This window comes from Portunus trituberculatus, chromosome 42, assembly GCF_017591435.1.
Source record: "Portunus trituberculatus isolate SZX2019 chromosome 42, ASM1759143v1, whole genome shotgun sequence".
In the NCBI taxonomy this organism is placed as follows: Eukaryota; Metazoa; Arthropoda; class Malacostraca; order Decapoda; family Portunidae; genus Portunus; species Portunus trituberculatus.
Window position 1 is genome coordinate 13,552,626 of NC_059296.1, and position 23,331 is coordinate 13,575,956.

General features: G+C 36.8%; 1 protein-coding gene across 1 annotated transcript; it reads left to right on the forward strand.

Moving 5' to 3' along the window:
- Positions 1-835: 835 nt before the first annotated feature.
- On the forward strand, positions 836-22,963 carry LOC123517595. Its single transcript, XM_045277857.1, is given in 7 exon segments — positions 836-975; positions 5,579-7,582; positions 9,113-9,328; positions 9,599-9,745; positions 13,011-13,203; positions 21,152-22,042; positions 22,045-22,963. Coding segments are annotated over 7 exon segments (4,005 nt in total). The 5' UTR covers positions 836-921; the 3' UTR covers positions 22,545-22,963.
- Positions 22,964-23,331: the final 368 nt, after the last annotated feature.

Consider the following 23,331-nt stretch of genomic DNA (forward strand, 5'->3'; position numbering starts at 1 on the left):
CGTGACTCTCTTCCCGACAGTCGAATGCAGCCCTCGATTGTCGTAATGCTTCTACGACGTTCTGTGACAACCAGGGTCTCTCAAAGAGAGACCCTGGTGACAACAAGGACATCTTACGATATCGCCGCGTTAACGCACAACTTGACTCACGACATCTTACGACAGGCCAAAGGCCGTTAAAATTACGTCATTGCTTCTGCCGACGGCCTTCCTACGACCGTCGGGGACGTTATAGTAAAGAAAAAAGCATTAATGCTGGGGTCACACTACTGCTTTTTTTTTTTTTTTTTTTACTTCATGGGAACTGGCAATCCAAGTGGGCCTTTTTTGTTGTTGTTGTTGCTCTTGGCCACTTTCCCTTCTTGCACAAATAAGTCTGTATGGTAAGTGGCCTCGAAAAATGGACACATTTTCAATGGGTGGCTGGTGTCACCGTAATGTTTTGGGTGTAAGGGGGTTAGGGGCAGTAGCGGACCAATGGCGCGTTAGCTTCACTTTTGTGACGTCATGCCATCTTCTCAACCTCTTTGGTTGTAACGCAGAAAATGAAAATTTGGACCATTTCATACTATTTTGTCTATTTCATCAAAGCATCAGGAATAAAAGTAAACTTTTCTCCCATCATACAGGGCCAATTGGTTTGCTGAACTGTTATTTAACCCCGAAATAGACAAAGAAGTGAAAAATGAAAAGTATGAATTTTGGAAAAGAAAAAAAGAGAAAATTAAAGCTCAACTGATTGATAAACAAAGTGAAAGTGTACAATATAAATTTTGAAAAAGAAGAAAACCAAAACTCAGCCGATTAATTAATGCAACTAGAAAGGGGGCCGTTGCAAGAGGCTATCCACCCGACCGACATCTGATCTGATCTGACAACAATGGTCGACAACAACACTGTACTTCCCAACAAACTCCCGTGATGGCCAACCTCTCTCACGGGCAACCTACCGAATTCAATGACTTCAGGTCACAGGTGAAGTCCACAGTTGGTTCATGATGACTTGGTTCTACAAATGGCGTAGTTTTGGTCACCAAAGAGGAAGTGATGAACATGTAGCTGCCGTTAGCATGTAGTGCAACCTGGTCCCGTATTTTGAAACCCTGTGTACTCTCATTACATCTGTTTTCATGGTCCAAAGATGATTAGTTGGGCTATTATAGGTGTATCATTCCAGAATGGTGATACATAGTCCTTGTTCATCTCTTACTAAAATCATTACTATCATTGTTAATCCTAATAACTTCCACTTCAAGCTGGTATAGCTAGTGAGACGTGGAAACATTTTAAGAATGTGATCACCACTGGTCATGACTTGGCATATTTCTGGTGAGGTCATAATCTGACATACATTGCAGAGTAATTGATTGAGAAAAAATAATGATAACACTGGAATCCTTGTGGTTCAGATTGGCAGAGCATTGAGTCCTGGTGCCAGACTGAAAAAATAATAACAGATACAGCTGTGAGTTTTGAGTTTTTGCTAAACATTAGAAGCAGCAAATTGTAGTTTCATGCAATTTATTATTTTACTCGGGCCTCTCTCCTAGTGCACTGTGAAATAAGGCATTTGGTTGTGATTGGGATCTTATAGCAGGTAAAGTAAATCCATATTGGGTTATCAACTGTCCATTTTTCTTTCATGTGTTATCCATTTATCAGTACTGTTAATAATATTGGTTTCAAATTAGCAATAATCAGTAATTACTGCTTTGGAACATGTGAATGTTGAAGTTAGTGTACAAATTGAGACTACATGGGATAGGGGGTAGGTTAGTTGATTGGATTAGTGAATGGCTTTCTGATAGGAAACAGAGAGTAGTATTAAATGGGGCAATGTCTGAGTGGAAGGAAGTGGTTAGTGGGGTACCCCAAGGATCAGTGCTAGGACCTCTTCTTTTCTTGGTGTACATTAACGATTTAGATATAGGAATTAGTAGCAAAGTATCAAAGTTTGCAGATGATACTAAGATAGCATGTGCAGTACAGGGTGAAAAGGACAATTACAGAATACAACGAGACCTGGACAGGCTGATAGCATGGGCAGACAGGTGGCAGATGGAGTTTAATTCTAAAAAGTGTCAGGTTATGCATTTAGGTAAAGACAACACAAACTTTAACTATGAGATGGAGGGATGTTGGCTAGAGGCAGTAGAGGAAGGAAAGGATTTAGGAGTTGTGATAGACAGGACTATGAAACTTTCAAAGCAATGTTTAGAAGCAAGAAATAGGGCAAATAGGATCCTGGGTTTTATAAATAGAAATGTTAGTTATAAAAGTAAGGAAGTAGCTTATATAATTCCTATGTTAGGCCCCATTTAGAGTATTGCATACAGGCCTGGTCACCCCACTATAGGCAGGATATCAACATGTTAGAAGCAGTTCAGAGAAGAGCAACTAGGATGATACCAGCTTTGAAGCGCCTGGAGTATAGAGATAGATTAAAGGCATTAAACATGTTTTCATTTGAGAGGAGATGTATAAGAGGGGATATGATAGAGTTATTTAAAATGTTCTCAGATACAAACTACATAGATGTGAGATCTTTCTTTAGCTTAGAGGAGGGAAGTAGGACTAGAAATCATGGCAGGAAGATTAGAAAGCAAGGCTGCAGGTTAGATATAAGAAAATATTTCTTTAGTCATAGGGTGGTAGACTTCTGGAATGCATTGCCAGAGACGGTTGTAAATAGCGCTAGTTTGACAATGTTTAAAAACATTAGATAAGCACTTAAATTTATTAGATTTATAATTATGTATAGCGCTGCATGATAGTTTTTATAAGAAATTTACTATAGTTAAACAAGACATGATCCCCATGTATGGGGACCACAAATTGTAGAGGATTTCGCTGCAGGACTTACCCCTGTTAATGGGCCAAATATTTAGAATTAGTATATAATGTATTGTGTACTTGTAAGTGTATCTTTAAGTACTGATGACGAGGTCGCTGTGCGACTGATACAGAATAACCTAGATGGGCCCTGGTGGCCCTTTGTTATCCTATTATTTATGTTATGTTATGTTAAGTTTGAAACTTTCAAAATCAAATGTAGCTTTTTCACTAAAACCATGTTTTCATTTGTGAAGAGACAGGATATATTAGCATTAAATTTGAAAAATTTTCTAAGTTTTCTATGATAAAGATAAAGAATGAAATTTGGATTTATGAACTTTTAACTTAGGATACCATTACTGCTAGGACCAAAATTTTTGGATTTGTCAGTTTGTCAATAATTGATTATTAGGTGATAAATTTGTTATATGATATGAATTATGATCAGCTATCGTCGGTAAGGTTATTATTATCCATTTATCAATTATCATAATAAATTTTTTAATCATTGCACCCAGCTATATTTGACACTGAAGCTTTGACACTTACAAGATTCATGAAAATCAAACCACTTTAAAACTACTTGGACTTGTGATAATGAGGCATTTCATTGTCTTATCTCAAACACACCCAAGCACATCCATTTAACCTGTAAAGTGTTGGGCTTTGTCATAGAATGGGATCTTGTTAGGTTAAATTTTTTTGTATATTTTTCTATTTGTCCTGTAAAATAAGAAATTAATAATTAATTGTTTTATCTATATGTTATCCCTATGCCATGAATGGAAGTGTGGCTACCATGGAATTTTTTTTTTTTTTTTTTTCAGAGTTCATGATATCAGACTGTAGATAGGGATTCTTAGATAAGTTTTATTCTCATCTTTACATATACTTTCCACAACTCTCTGACTTTTCCTGAGTGAGTACCGCTTGGAGGTCCTGTACAGTCCACATGTACCACCTGATTCGAGAAAAAACTCTGTTCCAGGGAATATCAGTTTATTCACAAATAGAATATATAAATTAACTAACAACAAGGAACACAACTCAATTTAATACAAGGGATGCATCTGGTTTTTTTTTCTCCACCAGCAGATTGATGCCAGATTATCTTGTGTGAGACAATAATAATTTCTCTGAGAAGTGAATGAATTTAATGTAATTAAAAAATCACATATGATTTCAAAAGTGCTCATGTACCATCTGGAATGCCTTCCTGTTCCACTCATGTTACACATACCACAAACTGGAAACCACTGCTCTAGTGTATATAATAAATAAGTACCTCTTTATATTACAAATATCTGAGATCACACTGACACCACACACCAGAAGAGCAAGATCTTTTCCCTTTGGCTTATATCGCATACCTATTTGAGCAAGGTTTGAGCATTGAGACACCCATCTCCCTCGTTTTATGTGGGACTCATACTTGGCTCTAAATTTTAAAATTTGCAAAGAACATTATAATAAGAATCTGTTGACTGATAAAGAGATTTGAAGTATACTCAAAATACTGAAATCTTGAATAAGAAGGCAATCATATATGCATTTCATTGCATGAGACTACACATATTTTTGAAAATTTAGCAGCCCACTCTTTGGTGCACAATACTGAAGAATGTGTAAGTTATGTTGACTTTGACTGTTACAGGGTTTTGAGAAAAGTTGCTTATTTTATGCTTCAGTGTACCAACTTGTATCACTGTTCATTTCATTTTTTCAAAATTGTTATATTCTGCAAGATACTTACTACAGCAAATTGGTGACAGCAGGGAGATGCTTTCATATATCTTTCTTTTCTTATTTTTATCTGCTAATTTTTTTATCTTATATTTATTTATTTATTTATTTATTTCATTTATTTTTCTTTCTAACAGTACGGTATAAATTCATATTTTATTGAGGATACTTGTCATTTCTGTTATGGTCACAGTCACTCTAGACCACTGATTATCATCATTGTTTTTTTTTTTGTTATTATCATCTGTCTTCTGTTATTTTCATGTTAATTGCTCTTCTGATCTTGCTAATTGCATGTCTCTCTTCCTCCTGCAGCCTCACTCTACAAGGCTTCCTTCTTCCTCTCACCCCTACTCTATCCAATTCTCTAATGCAAAATATGTAAACCAGTACTCTTAATCATACATACCTTTCTGTGGTAAACTCTGGAACTCCCTAACATTTCTTCTTCTTTTTTTTTTTTTTTTATATACCCTTGGGCCTGCAAAGGGACTGGCAACTTAGTGGGCTATGTATATATATATATATATATATATATATATATATATATATATATATATATATATATATATATATATATATATATATATATATATATATTTATCTATCTATTTATTTATTTATTGCCCTTCCCCAGCTTTCCCTTCTTACATAAGAAGAAATCATTGCTATTATTATTAAAATTATAATAATAATTATTAGTAGTAGTAGTATTAGTATTGTTATTATTATTATTATTATTATTATTATTATTATTATTATTATTATTGATAGTAGTAGTAGTTTATATTGTATATGATTCAATTACTTATTTCCCAGGAACTTATACGCAGCACTTTAGCTTAAAGAAACCTTTTTTGTTAAAGATATCCATATTCCTCATGAGAAAGCACTTCTGATCACTTACTATTTACTTCATTTTATTTTAAATGAATCAGTCATGCCATCCATTTATCCATTTTTTAATGCCAATTTAATTAATATAGTCTTTACTTTTCAGTTGAATGGATTGTTAGCAACTCTGCAAAAACTTCCGGTGGGAGAAAAGCAGACAGCCATCAATCTTCTGAAGGTGACAGTTAATCACCAGTTAGAGAATTCAATTCCTCTGAAAGACAAACAAGCCCTGTCTGAAACAGAAAAATACTTTTACCAGGATGGAGGTAGTCAATGCTCAATACAGGAAGAAGTAAGTCAAGAGTCAGAAAGTGAGTTTGAACAGCATCCAAGTGGTGTAAATGAAGGACAGGAAATAGATGAAGACTTGTGTCTCAATCATGAGGTCCCACAGTCCCAGGTGCATCCTCAAGTCTCCCATCTAAAGCATACCATTGGAGAGAATATTTCATTCAATATATTACATCACCTGTCTGACACAGATTGCTTAGAAAGTACCCTTTCAGAAACAGATGTAAAGGATGATGAACTATCACATAAGGACTCCAGATCATGCAAAGATGTTGATACCAGAAAAAATGTCACTTCTGATCTCAGGATCAGCATAGATACTGGTCAGAATTCTCAAAGTAACTGCTGCCTTAAGGATAACTCTGTCATTCACAGAAAGGAAGATGGAATTCTTATCCAGATGGCAAGTGAATCTCAAAAACATTTATTGGATGGTAGGACATTGTACAGCTTGCATAGTGAACTGAAAGATGATGGAAGCAATGAGAATCAAGAACGTGCCTGCTTGGAGAGCCTAGGAAAGTACAGTGAAGTATTGCATGTGTGTGAGCAAGACAGACTTCTGGGCCATGCTGATGAACACACAGCAGTGCCTCTGCTGACTCACAATGAACAACAGTTGACTCTAATTACATCAAGGGAGTTCTGTGAAGGCGGCCAAGAAGTGTCCGAATTAAGAACTATTCTTGATTCACAGGATCATGACAGAGATTTAAGTGTGTTAGAAGACCAAAGTGGACATGACTCCCAGGATTATGGCTCCGGAGAACCTTTGTTACATTTGAAAATAATCGGTGGAAAACATGATCGCAGTGAGAGCAAATTTGTTTCTTGTGATAAGGGTAATGCTCTTAATGAAAATAGTTGTAGCTCACTGAATTTATCACATTTCCATCCCATAAGTGATAGAGACAACATATATTCTGAAGAAAACTCATATTTGCTGCCCTATTTAGAGAGGGATAATTATGAAAAAATTGGATATAAAATTGAGAGTATTACCAAGAAAAGTGATCAAGAGAGTTTGGAAAAGACTTTAGAAGCATCTTACTCTGGTAGTGATTTTGGATGTAATGAGAGGAATAGTGAGATGGTGGGAGACCTCGAACATGACAAGACTCCAGTGGACTTGAGCAGCACCTCAAATAGTGTACAAAATGCAAAAATTGATACTTCCATCATTGGCCTAGAGGAATCAGTCACTGACCCTCAGCAGCCCCAAGGGATTGTGTCCAGCAGGGATCACAGCCATGCATGGGATAGAAATCAAAAAAAGCCTAGCAAAGCACAGCATAAACAGAGACAGAAAAGAGTTCGTTCAGAAAACAAGAGACTTAAGCCTGCCAAACACAGCAAGACTTCATCCTTGAAAGAAGAAGGTAGATTTGTTGAAGAAACAAATGCTTTTGAATTGGATGAAAGTGATGCTGTGGAGAACTTGGATATAAATAAGGAATCATTTCATAATATGACCTTGAAAGAAATTTCTAATAATATTAAAGGAAAGGACAAGCAGGATTGCAATTTTGAGGCAAGCATGTCCTCTAATGACAGACTTGTTGATTTAGATATTGAAAAGAACAATACTGAAGGCAGCAATGAGCACTTGGGGCTAGATGTCAGAGAAAAGTCTGATTGTCTGAAGGAAGCTAACAAGGCACAGGATAAAGGGAATGCACAGTCTTCCAATATGCTACCTGTGAGCTGCAGGAACTGTAAAAAGGAGCTGCCAGACGTCTTATTATTTCTGGTTCATCAACGACAATGCGAAGGTCACCTCTCCTGCCCCATCTGCCCTGCAAAATTTGTTCATAAGGTTTGTTGAAGAATACATTACTTTCCAAATAGCTGGAGACATGTACTATAACTTTCTTTGGATTTGCTTGAATTAGATATGTGGTACAGTCAACTCCCGATTAACGTGAGGGTTACGTTCCTGGAGACATTGTGTTATTCAAAAGCAAGTTATTCAAGTACAATTTTTCTATAGAAAACAGTAGTAATAGGTGGAGGGTTATGTTTCTGGCCGCTGGGAAAGTCTATCTTTTTGTGGATTTTGTTACTCAGACCTTAAAAAAATATTAATATATCACTAGGTCAGAGAAACAATAAAAGCATGTTCTCACCTGCACATCTTTCTTGTCCAGGAAATTAGACAATTATTAATTCAACGTGATTTGTCATATGATTTTATATGCCAGGAATATTATCCCATTTTTATACATTTATTGTTAATGCATTTAAGGAAATAAACCATAAGTGTAATCTGGTGGTGGTTGGTAACAGTGTTTGTTTATCATCACATCAGTTAATTGAGTCACACAGTCCAGACCACACTGCCTCACCATTCCACCTCAGGCAATGTGGAAAATTTTATGAAGAGAACCAGCCTTATTACTGCTGCAGAGTTTGATGTACAAATAGACTTAGTGAACCAGGAAAAGTGCTTCTAAATAAAAGCACAGATGGCTGTATAGTGGTCTTAACACAGGAGAGAATTGCCATCTACTTCAACTGTGCAGGCTATGGAAAGAGGACAATCCACCAGCTGTCTACATAAATATTTACTCATCAAACTATAAAGATATACAACTGATCATAAGTTAAGTAAGTAGAATTCTGATAGAAAACTTGGGAGATGGAAATGCAGTGATTGAAGCTGGCAGTGGTGATGTCCCTTCCTGGCTTTGGTTTCAATAACTATTTTTGTAAAGTAGGCTATGTATTTGTATGTTTATAAAATAGATTAGTTCTGAAAAAGTTCATGATAATAAGTATTTAGGCAAAATTTAAGCAAAGGTAATAATGAAGACTTGGGTCTTGGTTCACCTTTGTGGTAAAGGTAAATCCTGCTTGACCATTGTCTTACTGAGCTGTGGGAAGGCAGTGTTAATTTTTAAGAGTATCAATTTTTCCCTGAGTGTGTCTTTCAGCTGAAAAAGGTGATGTTTAAGAATCTGGTTGAGAGTGTCTCTGTGCGGTTCTCCCGTGAAGCAGTGTGGGTGCATGTGATGTCATTGAGTACAGTTAATGCACGTTAAATCAAAAATCATGTTATTTAATCATATATGCTTAAATATCAAGTTCCATTAAATCAAAATAGCATTATTCAAACTCACGTTAATCAAGAGTTAACTATACTCATGCTTTTTTTTTATTAGGAAGGAAAAAAAATCAGCATTAACAAAGTAAAAGTGAAGAATACTAGTTGATTACACTACTAAGAAAAAAAAAAAAAAAGGTTAAACCAATGTTTTTGAAAATTGATAGCAACATGCTTATGGGAATATTATGAGTAGATTTATAAATAACTTTTGCATGTAAAATTTGCCTCTTCTTGTAACAGGTGACTTTCTCAACACACATGGAAGGACACAAGAGAAACATTTGCAGCAAGTGTTCTCAGAGTTTTTGCAGCCATAAGAAGTTGAAGGCACATATGAAGGAAGAGCACAACTTTGACCTGGTTTCCAAGTCTTACCCTTGCAACAAATGCAGCAGAACTTTTCTGAAGCGTTCCTCACTGTACTACCACTTCAAAGTTCATGCAGTTGATGATGAGGTAATTTTGTCAATCCTATATTATTTGTTTGACTTCATTACCATCAAGAAAAGACTCAAGAAATGGAGAACTTTTCAGGTGAAAATATTCATACTTTGAGGTTAATGGTGTTTCCATTCATGTATATTCTTGCCTGTTAACAAGGAAAACCATCAGCAATCCATCATATACTTTTATATTTCATTGTATATTGTGTATCTACAGTGACTTCTTTGAAAGGAAAAATCTGTTTTAAACCATTCATGCCATTCTCCTTTATTTTTTCAACAGGAAGTATGTCAGAAGTGTGGAGCTTTCATCAAGGGAAAAGAAACCTTCAACCTACATATGGCTGACCACCACAAGGCTACCAAGTTTCACTGTAATATTTGTTCAGCAAGCTTCAAGCGCCGCCAACAATATGATGACCATTTAAGGGTATGAGAGGAAGTACTATTGTATATTTCAATCTTTTGAGTTTATTGAATTTCACACTAAAGTGCTGTTTTTCACATCCATGGTTGAGTTTGTAGATTACAAATAGATAGTGATAAGTTTTTTTTTGTAATATTAACCCCTTCCTGGCAGCAGGGCAGATGAGCAAAGTACCAAATGAAAAATAGTCTATACAATAATCGTCTGCATATCCGGATTATAGCTGCTAAGCCACTGCCAGATATGCGAAATATCCGGATAAGCGGAATTTCCTCTCCCGACCCCTTATAAATTGAGAAAAACATGTACATACCCAAATTGCTAAGAAAACAATGCATGAAATCACATTTAATGTATAATCTGATAACACATGTCGCCATGCACAGAAACAGTAGGCACTCCAGCCATGCTGGAATGGCAAAGAATGCCACAAACTCTCCGAACAGCGTCGCCATTACTCAAGCTGCCTGCGGGTGAGAGCGGAGTGGGTATGAGGGAGCGGGAGGGCAAGGGAATAAGTGCTGCCACCTAGCAGGATTGAGGGATCACGCTCATGGCAGGTTTGAATATGCTTCTTCAATCTCCTGAATCTCAAACACTTTATATCTCTGCCCAGAATCATGCCAAATCTGTTCTTCAACTTGCCAAACACTCCTTCATAAGTAGAAAATGTCAAAATCTTTCAAACTCAAACTCCCCTCAAGACTTCTGGCATCTAACCAAAAACATCTCAAATAACTTTACTTCATCTTTCCCTCCTTTATTTCATCCTGATGGCACCACTGCCATCTCTTCTGTCTCTAAAGCTGAACTCTTCTCTCAAACCTTTGCTCACAACTCCACCTTGGACGATTCTGGGCTTGCCCTTCCCTCTCCTCCTCCCTCTGACTATTTCATGTCTACAATTAAAATTCTTCGTAACGATGTTTTTCATGCCCTCGCTGGCCTAAACCCTTGGAAGGCTTATCATCCTGCTTGCATCTTGCCTGGCCAAACTCTTCCAACTTTGTCTATCTACTTTTACCTTTCCTTCCTGCTGAAAGTTTGCCTACATTCAGCCTGTTCCTAAATAGGGTGGCCGCTCTAACCCCCCAAACTACCATCCTATAGCTTTAATCTCTTTCTTGTCTAAAGTTTTTGAATCTATCCTGAATAGGAAGATTCTCAAACATCTGTCACTTCACAATCTTCTGTCTGATCGCCAGTATGGCTTCTGTCAAGGTCGCTCTACTGGTGATCTTCTGGCTTTCCTTACTGAGTCTTGGTCATCCTCTTTTTAGAGATTTCGGTGAAACTTTTGCTGTAGCATTAGACATATCAAAAGCTTTTAATAGAGTCTGGCATAAACCTTTGATTTCAAAACTGTCCTCCTATGGCTTTTATCCTTCTCTCTGCAACTTTATCTCAAGTTTCTTTTCTGACTGCTCTATTGCTGCTGTGGTAGACAGCCACTGTGGAGTTCCTCAGGGTTCTGCCCTGTCACCCACTCTCTTTCTATTTATTAATGACCTTCTTAACCAAACTTCTTGCCCTATCCACTCGTACATTGATGATGCCACCTTACATCTTTCCACATCCTTTCAGAGATGAACAACCCTTCAGGAAGTCAACAGATCATGCAGGGACGCCACAGAACGCCTGACTTCCGATCTTTCTAAGATTTCTGATTGGGGCAGAGAAAATCTAGTAGTTTTCAATGCCTCAAAAACTCAATTCCTCCATCTATCAACTCGACACAACCTTCCAGACAACTATCCCCTCTTCTTCAATGACACTCAACTGTCTCCCTCTTCCACACTGAATATCCTCGGTCTGTCCTTTACTTGTAATCTTAACTGGAAACTTCATATCTCATCTCTTGCTGAAACAGCTTCTATGAAGTTAGGTGTTCTGAGGCGTCTCCACCGGTTTTTCTCACCCCTCCAACTGCTTACTCTATATAAGGGCCTTATCCACCCGTGTATGGAATACTCTTCGCATGTTTGGGGGGGTTCCAGTCACACAGTTTTACTAGGTAGAGTAGAATCAAAAGTTTTTCATCTCATCAACTCCCCTCCTCTCACTAACTGTCTTCAGCCTCTTTCTCACTGCCGAAATGTTGCATCTCTTTCTATCTTTTATCGCTATTTTCATGCTAACTGTTTCCTCGCTGCACAAGGCTTTCTTCTTCTTCACATCCCCATTCTGTCCAACTCTCTAACGCAAGAGTTAACCAGTATTCTCAGTCATTCATCCCTTTCACTGGTAAACTCTGGAACTCCCTCCCTGCATATGTATTTTTGACTTCCTACGGCTTGTTTTCTTTTAAGAGGGAGGTATCAAGGCATTTGTTCCCCAATTTTGGCAGACTCTTTCTCACTTTTTACAGAGCCAGCATTCAAGTGGGCTTTTATTTATTTTTTTTTTTTATTTATTTTTTTTATTTTTCTTCTTCTTTGGCTGGTCCTCTTCCCTACATAAAAAAAAAAAAAAAATGCTTCGTGATAGCTCTGGATAGTGGCAATCTGGATACGCGAGCGATTATTGTATATAGACGCTACCAACTTTCATCCATACATTTATATATAGTTACCCCGCAAAAGGGTACTCCTGATTGATATCTGAACAAACAATTGATTCTATATATAGACTCTGCCACAATACTGAACAAATGGCATCTATATATAGACTCGGCCACAAAAATGAACAAACAATTAAATCTATATGTAAGTGTTTTTTGTGTTTGATTGGTGATAATATATAACAGTATGCTTGTATGAATGTTTTAGTTAGTTACATGCAGGACTTGTGACCTGGATGTAATTTACTTCCACTTTTCTTCGTATTTCTTCACATACGTACTTGTTTTGTACCTGTTCATTTTTAGGCAACATTTGCTGGCATGTGGTACAGTTCTTTCTCTTTGATATGATAGGCTAATGATAAAAAAGTGTAAATAATGCAAAAATTTCCAGTATTAGCTTATGTGCGTAAGACATCCACCATCAAAGCACAAGCGGTGACCAGCCTTCAGATACCATGTTGACCAATGTTTGTGTAATTGAGATGCCAAATTATGATTTATTTTATGAATTTTGTCACTTGTAAAGAATCGTCTATATATTAGACAATGCTATAACTTAGTGCAGTGAAATAAGAACAAGCATCTATATATAGATGATCTGACAAAAAGTCCCATTTTCGAAACGTTTATATTTAGATCATCCGCCGAGAAGAGGTTAAGATTCACAGTGAAATATCTCTAATATATAGTATGTTTGTTTTACAGCATCATAAGAAGAACAAATGTGAAATCTGTGGCCAGCCTTTCACAACTAAGCGTGCATTGATACGTCACTGTCGCCATGAACACAATACACTACCACAGAATATCACTCTGGACCGCGAGTACAAGTGTGATAAGTGTGACAGGGTGTTCAACAGGCCTTCTCTTCTGCGTCACCACCTGCAGCTACATCGAGGTATGCATTATCCTAATTCATTGTGGATTCATGTTACTTTCTTAGGATTCCTGATTTGTATTTACTTTATTTATTTTATTTATTATTTATTTATTTATTATTTGTTTATTTATTTATTTATTTATTTATTTATTTTTATTTTTATTTTTTTTATTTTATTTATTATTATATATATATATATATATATATATATATATATATATATATATATATATATATATATATATATATATATATATATATATATATATATATATATTTTTTTTTTTTTTTTTTTTTTTTTTCTGTATTTACCTAGTTGTATTCACCTAGTTGTAGTTTTACAGGGCCTGGGCTTTATGCTCATGTGGCCTGTCTCCATATCTACACTTATCCAATCTTACTTTAAAAGTGTGCACACTCGTTGCAGACACTACTTCTTCATCTAAACTGTTCCACGTCTCAATACATCTCTGCGGGGAACTATATTTTTTAATATCTCTCAGACATCTTCCCTTTCTCAGCTTTTTACTATGCGATCTTGTGCTTCGCATGTCATATTCTTCTCTCAGGATCAGTTTCTCATTATCCACTTGGTCCATTCCGTTGATCAATTTATAGACTTGTATCAGGTCTCCTCTCTCCCTTCTTTGTTCCTTTAGTTTCTCCTCATATGTCATCCCTTCAAGTTCTGGGACCATTCTTGTAGCCATTTTTTGTAGCCTCTCCAATTTCCTTATGTGTTTCTTTTTATGAGGGGTCCACACTACTCCTGCATATTCCAATCTGGGTCTTATTATAGTACTTATCAATTTCTTCATAATTTCTTTGTCCATGTAGTGAAATGCTACTCCAATATTCCTTAGCAAATTATATGTTTCTCTAAAAATTCTATCAATATGGCTTACTGGTTGATTGTTTTCTTCCATCGTCACTCCTAAGTCCTTTTCCTTTTTTACTTTCTCCAGTTCTACTCCATCTCCCATCTTATAGATTCCCACAGGTCGTCTTTCACTCTTTCCCATTTCCATGACATGGCTTTTGTTCACATTGAATTCCATTTCCCACTTCTTACTCCATTCCCAGATCTTATTTAGGTCTTCTTGCAGTATTTCACAATCCTCCTTTTGCTTTATAACTCTGCACAGTTTCATATCATCCGCAAACAAATTTATGTAGCTGTTCACTCCTTCTGGCATGTCGTTAATATAAATGAGGAAAAGTATTGGTGCCCTGTGGCACTCCGCTTTCTACTGCTCTCCACTTGGACTTCATGTCTTTAACTACCATCCTTATTTCTCTCCCCTCAAATAATTTTCTATCCATCTCAATGTGCTTCCTTTTAAGCCACCCTTCTCCTCTAACTTCCACAGTAATCTTGCGTGTGGCACTTTGTCAAACGCCTTTTTTAAATCCAAATAGATGCAGTCAACCCATCCCTCTCTCTCTTGTACTCTATCAACTATTCTAGAATAGAAACTCAATAAATTTCTAAGACCAAATTGGCTATTTGATATTAATTTGTTTCTTTATTATTCTTTCACACATCTTGCATATTACACTAGTTAGTGATACCGGTCTGTAATTTAAAGGTTCTTCTTTCCTTCCGCTCTTATATATGGGAACCACCTCAGCTCTTTTCCATTCTACTGGCACTGTTCCATTTTCTATTGAGCATTTTATGATGTTGTATATAGGACTTGCTAGTTCTTCCCTACATTCTTTCAGTATTCTGCCTGAGACTTCATGTGTGTGTGTGTGTGTGTGTGTGTGTGTGTGTGTGTGTGTATTTACCTAGTTTACCTAGTTGTATTGTATAGGGTTCGAGGAGGTCTCATAGTGTCTCATCTCCATATCTCCACTTATCTTATTCTTCTTTAAAGCTATGCACATTAGCTATGTGCTTTAACAACTTCATCGCTGAGTGCATTCCACTTTTTCCACCGTTCCATGTGAAAAACTGTATTTTCCAATATCCTTCACACACTGCCTCTTCCTAATCTTCTTTGTACATCCTCTTGTCCTTCCAGCTTCTTCTGTCACCAGTATCACGTCTTCCTTGTCTATCTTTTCAATGCCATTTACTATTTTATACATTGTTATTAGGTCCCCTCTTTCTCTTCTATCTTGTAAAGTTGGCAGTCCCATTTCCTTCAGCCTTACTTCATATGTTAGGTCCTTTAGTCCCGGCAGCATTTTTGTAGCTATCTTCTGGATCCATTCTAATCTTCTCATATTTTTTTTTCAAGCTTAGCAACCACACCACAGCTGTATATTCCAACTTTGGATGTATCATGCTTGTAATAATTTTTTCATCTTATCTTTGTCCAAGTACTGAAATGCCACTCTGATATTAGTCAACATTTTATACGATGATCCAGATATCTTATTTATGTGTTTTTGAGGGTTCAGATTTTCTTGTATAACCACTCCTAGATCTTTTTCTTCTTTAGTCTTCATTATTTGTTCCTATCCCATTAGATAGTTCTTTACCAGTATTCTCTTATTCTTTCCTAATTCCATTATGTGACATTTCTTTGCATTGAATTCTAACTTCCACTTTTTACTCCACTCACAAATTTTGTTTATATCTTCTTGCAGCAACAAAGTCATCTCGGGTCTTAATTACTCTTAGTAATTTTGCATCATCAGCAAACAAATTAGTATAACTGGTCACTCCATACTGTATGCCATTTACATATACCTTGAACATAATGGGGGCTAACACTGACCCTTTTGGCACTCCACTTGTTACTTTACTCCAAGATGAGCATGTATCTCTGATCACAGTTCTCATTTCTCTGCCTTTCAAGTGATCCCTTATCAAATCTAACATAATTCCTCTCAGTCCTTCTATGTTCTCTAACTTCCAAAGTAGTCTGCTATGAGGGACTTTATCAAAACCCTTTTTTATGTCTAGGTATACCATGTCTACCCATCCATCTCTGCTCTCCAGTACTTCTATTACTCTTGAGGAGAAACTTAGTAAATTTGCCACACCTGATCTTCCTGTCCTGAACCCAAATTGTCTGTTCAATATAACATGTTTTTCTTCCAGATAATTAACCCATTTTTTCTTGATAACAATATCACATATCTTCCCCATAACACTTGTAAGTGACACTGGTCTGCTAAGTAATGGCTCAGTTGACTTTCCTCCTCTGAATATGAGGATTATGTTGGCTCTCTTCCATTCCAGTGGTACTCTCCATTTTTTTAATGAAATTGTAACCATTTCCCAAATTGGATCTAACAACTGATCTTTATATTCCTTTAGTGTCCAGCCTGATACACCATCTGGCCCCATTGCTTTCCTGACATCCAAAATTTCTAGTAGTCTTCCAGTATCTTCTTTATGCACTATGATTTCCTGCAAGCCTTGGCAATGCAACATCCTATTTGGTTCTGTAAACTCCTCTTCTTCAGTGAACACAGTTTTTTAAACTCTCATTCATTATTTCACTCATTTTCTTTGCTGTTTGGTGTGTTTTCCTTCCTTTAATTATTTTTGCTATTGTTTCCTTATTCTTCATCTTACCATTTACGTATATATTTGTAGAAAAGCTTTGGTTCATCTTTGCTTTTTGCACCACATCTTTATCAAAGTTTCTTTTTTCTGTCTCCTTACTCTAATATATTAATTTTTTACATCCTTTTACTGTTGTCTGTTGTTTTCATTTCTCTGCTTCTTGAGTTCCTTCCAAGCTTTATTTTTTCCTTTTAACTTCTATACATCTGCCATTGTACCAAGCTTGTATTCTTTTCTTTGTAGATAGGTACATTTTTCTTCACTCATTTTTTTTTTTTCTCTAGGAATGTTTAATATTTTCCCTGTGCTGTCCTTCCATTCATAATGTTCCTCTATTCTATTTCACCAAAAAATTATCTTAACTTTTCAAAATTTGTTCTTGCATAATTTAATCTCTTTTTTTGTAGTCCTCTCTGTATCTTATTACATCCTCTTCCTGCATTTCCAATACTAATGTTACATGGCACTTCTTCCCATTGGACTAAGATAATGTATGCTGGGATGGGGCTCCATGTTCTTTGTGAATACTAGGTCAAGCAACAATGGTTCTTCTTCCCCTCTGTACCATGTTGATTCGTCCACCCACTGATCCAGTGCATTCACCATAGTTAACTGTAACACCTCCTCACTTCATGATCCAGCATTACCCATTACTTCCATCTCTCTTCAGTTTACTCTTTTACAGTTAAATCTCCTACTAATAGTATTTTTCCATCTCATATTATCTAAGCACTTAATCACCTCTCCTTACATTTCCTTATGTTCCTCGGTTCTCCAAGTATTTGTCTGAGGTGGCACATATGTAACTATGGTTCTCTTTTTTTTCAATTCTTCTGTCTTGGTTGTTACTCCCATTACTTCTGCCATGCCATCTCCATATTGCACTTCCTCTACACATATATTATCAAGAGCCATTATTAGCATTCCTCCTCCCCCTTTTTCCTTTCTTTCTCTTCTCCAGCTATTATATCCTTCTTCCTTAAAGCTAACATGGACCTTCTTCCTTACCTTTGTTCCTTCAAATAATCTCTAACCTCCAACACACTGGACAATAACCCATCTATATCTGTATAAATCACTCTTAATTTCTTGCCTCTTCCATTACCTCCTCATTTTTCTGAAGAAACCACTTCTTCAGTCTCATATCTAGAACCCTTCAGTAGAATTTCTTCTTGATTTCCGTCCTTTTCTTGTTTTTTCCTTTGCTTCATTTCTTAGTACTCTCTCCTTTTCCCTCTTTTCTAGGTTTATATGTCATTTTAGCTATATATCATCAATTTCAGTATCATCAGCCAGTTTCCCTATTCTTGCCATTATCTCTTCCACTGCCACTTGCAATCTCATTCTCACTTTCATTGGTCTCTTTCTCCCTTCACTAAACCTTCCCAACCCAGTCACTTCCTCCACTTTCTGATCCAACTCCTGTGTGCTGTCTTGAACTAACTTAATAACATTCTTAGGCAATTATCTCTCTCACACAAACTTGTTTTAGATTTTTTTTCCTTCAGCCCAAAAATTAAGATACATTTCCTCTTATCCATTCTGTTCCTACTAAATCGTCCTCCTAAATTTTTGTTTATTTATTTTTTTATTTATTTATTTTATTTTTTATTTTATGTCATTGCCTATAGCACCTGTAGGCATATTTGAGGAGTATATGTGGGAAGCGCTGTTCAGCTTCAGCCCATTAGTGACACAGGCAATTTTATTTATAGCGATACCTATATTAGAGTGCATATCACCACCCAAGCACATCTTTGATGTAACCACCTAGAACCTTGGTATCATAGTGACATTTAGGTGACTTTAAACCACTTGACAAAAAGGCATAGCTTCAAAGCGGCATGGGATGGGGTTCAAACCTATGCATAGACGTCTGCTCGATCTCATGCTTACCACGTTATCCATTACACCAGTGCCTCCCTTGAATAACACTGTCCTCTGTCTTTACAACCTCTGAGAATTTAACTTTTTCCTCTTCCTGTTCTTTTTTGCAGGCATTTCTTAATCCCTCCAATTTGATTTCACCCATTCCATTTTCCACTGTGTCCTCCCCATCCTGTGTTTTCTTCTGTAGGCTCTTTAAAGACTTCATGATTGCAACATGTAGCCATTAGTGTACCATTTTGTTTCTTATCTGCTCCATCTTCTCTTTCATCCCCTGATTTTTCTCTTACTTTTTCACATTCTTCTAATCTCACATTTAGTTCATTGGTTTCTTTTATTAACTTATCTTGTTTTTCCATGATACTTGGTTACACTACACTTTGATCTTAGCCAAAAGGTCGAGAAGCGATAACATGATACTAAAATTACTTCCTTCATATATCTCATCTCCCTTTCCACGTTCATTAACCTTCTCATATTACTTCTTTCCTCCCTAAATCCTGAAAAAACATTTGGGAATGTTTTATACAGTACTATTTCATGATTTATGAATAAGCAAGTTGAAATAATTGTGAAGAAAAGGACTGATTGTTGTTGGAATTAACAATATATGAATTAGATAACTGAAGTGCTGGGCATAGTAAAGGAGTCATGCACCAACCTTGGCCAAACTTGGTTTATTGCATATAATGTTGTTTTCATCTTCTGTCCAATGATGAAGAATGTGACTCCACTGGCAGTAAGGTAGAAAGTCCCTACAAAAATGTATGTTCCCTTGCTCCAGCTGACAACTTGTGCCTACAGCTTGTGAGCACAGGCACAAGAGAAGGGAGTCAGATCCTGGACAGTGGAGTAGGGATGGGGTGACAGGGAGTTCACATCAGACCATCCTAACCCAGCAGCTAATTAGTGGACAGCCTTACTTATCCAGCAGCCAATCACTTGGCCAACAAAGCTTGACTACACAGGCCTTTTTCACACACTTTTGCAGTGGATTGCCCTCTGATGTTAACAATTTCTTGTGTATAGGATCAGATTTACAGTATGTCTTTGTGTGGTGTAACACTACTAGAAAATAGTGCATTCTTGTCTGGCTATCATTCTCATCAGGCTAGTCCTGTCCGTGGACATCAGAGGGAGTGAATGGAGATCTTGGTATAAATTTTGTGTGTGATGTTTCTTTGCAACATGATTTTTGTGAATCTCATTATTGCTTTTATGATGATGATAATCCAGATTATGTTAGAAATGTAGGGATGTAGAAGGTGATAGTGATTTTTATGATGTATATAATGTTGGTGATAATAGTCTAGTAGAAGGTGGTGACAGTGATGATAGTGGCATTAGTGGAGGTGATATATCATGTATGTGCTAACTGCTCTATTGATATTGCTAACTGCATGCCTCCCCTCCTCCTGTGCCCATGCTGCACACAGCTTTCTTCTTCCTCTTGTCCCTATTCTGTCCGACCCTCTAATACAAGAATTAATCAGTGTTCTCATTCATTCATACCTTTCACTGGTAAACTCTGGAGCTCCCTACCTGATTCTGTATTTCCATCTTCCTTTGACTTGACTTCTTTTAAGAGGGTGGTGTCAAGACATTTGTCCCACTCTTTTGACTAATTCTTTTAAATCTTATATGGAGACTGCAATTATAGTGGGCTTTTTTTTATATTTATTTATTTATTTTTTATTTATTTATTTATTTATTTATTTATTTATTTATTTATTTTTATTTTACTTTTTTTTCCCTTGGCAGTTCTCCCTCTTGCATAAAAAAAAAATGTCTAATGAGAAAAAGGGCACAAATGTATGAGGCAGCTTGAAAGTGGAGGCACTAGAAGTACTCAAATATTAAACCTTAATTTTAATCAGAAAATGTTTGAAAAGTAGCATTAGGAAACAAAGTACATGTTTAAATCATAATTGTTTTATGCTTTATTTGAAAAAAGAATTAGCAAGATAGCATGAAAGATTAGAGTCACACATGTTTGAAGGTTACCAGATATCAATTTCATTTCATGCCTTTTGTGTGGTGTGTTACTTCCTTTCTATGTATAGTGCTTCAATTATATTCTAGTCTTTGGTTGTTTTGATCTTTATATGTAGTATTTGATAATGTATTTTACTGTTGATCTTTTAGATTTATTTCTATGTCAAGCAAAGTTTTTAATGATTTTGTGTTGGATAATGAAACATGATACAGATTGATGCACACAAATTGACTGATAGAGTACTCTTAATATATGGCATTGAGTATCATTAGAATGGTCTGCATTGTTTCCAGTGCACCTTTTCACTGTTTTTAAAATTATGTACATACTGAATAGAATATTTCTCTCTCTCTCTCTCTCTCTCTCTCTCTCTCTCTCTCTCTCTCTCTCTCTCTCTCTCTCTCTCTCTCTCTCTCTCTCTCTCTCTCTCTCTCTCTCTCTCTCTCTCTCTCTCTCTCTCTCTCTCTCTCTCTCTCTCTCTCACTAACATAAATGCAGTTTATGCTGTTGCTGTTATTCATTTAATAAGAAATTTATCAGTGATCTTTTCTTTCCAGGAGTGAAGCTCGAGTGTCGGCTGTGCAACAAACAGTTCAGTCACAAGCGTGGTCTTCGGAAACACATGAACAGCATAGTGCATGAGCACACTCTTCTAACCAACAATCTGCAGAAGGACCATGCATATGACATGAAGCAAAACTATGCCTATGCCTGTGAATACTGTGGTTTGAAGTTACCCACAAGACACTTACTCTCCACACACAGCAGACTGACACACAAGGTGGGCATCACCTGGCACTGCCCTCACTGTGACTACACCACCAAACGCAACCACACCCTTAAGAGACACATGGAACTGCATTCGGAAAGTCGCAACTTTATGTGTGAAATCTGTGGTAATTCTTTCCAAGCCCTCGCCACTCTCAAGGATCATTATAATTTTGTGCACTCTGAGGAACGTAATTACAAGTGCAACGAATGTAACAAAAGCTTTAAGAACAAGTCTTCTTTAGCACGGCACAGTCGCACACACTCTGATGACCGACCATACAAGTGCCACTGTGGGACTACCTACAAGAGGCTATCCCATCTAAAGCGGCATTCATCATCAGCTCATAAAGAAATCATGAAGTCCAGGGCTGTAAAAAAGCTGAAGAGGTCTGAAGATTTTGATATTAATATAAGTGATCCTGTTACTGGACAGGAAATTACTGTTTCAAAAGAATTTTCAGAGAATGAGGAATTTGACTTTGTGCCTGTCAGCACTTGTTCCCTCTCACCAGTGATTCAGCCAGATGCATCAGGGAAATCTGACATACCTCTCCCAGCACAGGAAAGCATCATACTAATGGGTGAAAACTCAAACTCTGAGCAGAGCCACCTCATCACCGTTGGGGATTCACAAATTATTCAGCTTATTCCATCAACATTTCAATTTCCTCAAGAGAGTACTTTCAGACTGTATCATTGGTGTCTGCTGGTGATCTCCAAGCTATTCCTCTGTCCACTTCAACCACCTACAGCCAGGGAGGTCAGAGTGGTCCAGTGGTGGTGGAGCCGTTCAGTCTGTCGCAGAACTCGGAGGCAATGGTGATGGTGCCTGCTGGACACCACTTAGGAGACACAGATGCCATTCCCACATTGCACACACTAGAAAATGAGGCCCTAGCTGAGTCAGCAAGAATTGGGAGGGAAACCACAAATCATGGTGTCAAACAAGAAATTGCTCTGTCTACCCTTGAGGGCCATACAGAGCTACCAGTGAGCCCTGGCCTGGACACCTACAGCTACAGTGGTGCAGGTACCTCTCCTCAGACAACCAACCTGCTGCCGCCACTCCCTCCACTACACTTCATTACCCACACTCACTCCCACAACACCAGTCAGGACATCTTGCCATCAAGCCTCATATGTGCTGACTTTGTGCTTCCAGGGGAGGGGAATAGATAATTTGAAGGATAAACATCTCTGTAGATTTTAATGTCTTTCGAGTTTTGAGCTTGGTCTTTCCCATTCTAGTGGTTGATGGGAAACTACAAATGAAGGTATTCATGATCATTTACAAAAAGTTTATATCTACTAGCGCCTTAGTTAGGACTTTGGCCATTTCTCCCTCTCAATCAATTATCTTCCTGTCGTTTTACAATACTAGCTTTAAAAGTGTTCAGGACCTTTTATAGTAGAATTTTCCCAGTGACAGTGTAAAATATTTTTTTGTTAAGTACTATTTTTGTATAGAATAAATAAAAACACTTAGTGTAACATTATGATTGTAAGTGACAAATGTGATTTTTTTTTTCATTTAAAGACTTTCAGAAACGTTTGTTACAGTGACTGTGATATCTATTTATTAAAAATGATTATTTACATATTGAAACTTTTAAAACCTTCTAAGCCTTAAGTCATTCTCAGCCTGGCATGATTCACTAGTTGGTAAGGAAACTGAATATGAAGCTCAATGACTCAGCATCTTCAATTCACTCACTCCAATTTGTCATCCTGTAGCTCCCTGACAAATGACTAACATTAATATGTCATCATTTAATACTTCATCACAACTGGTAATTGGTTTAAGGATACCAGGTGATGAGACACCAATCATCGTCATTCACTCAGGAATTTTGAAAAGGTGTCATAACTACATAACAATAACAGCAATGACTAATGATGCATGTATACATACATATACCAAGGCTGTCTCTCAAATAAGAGGATACCCTCTGTTAATATAATATAA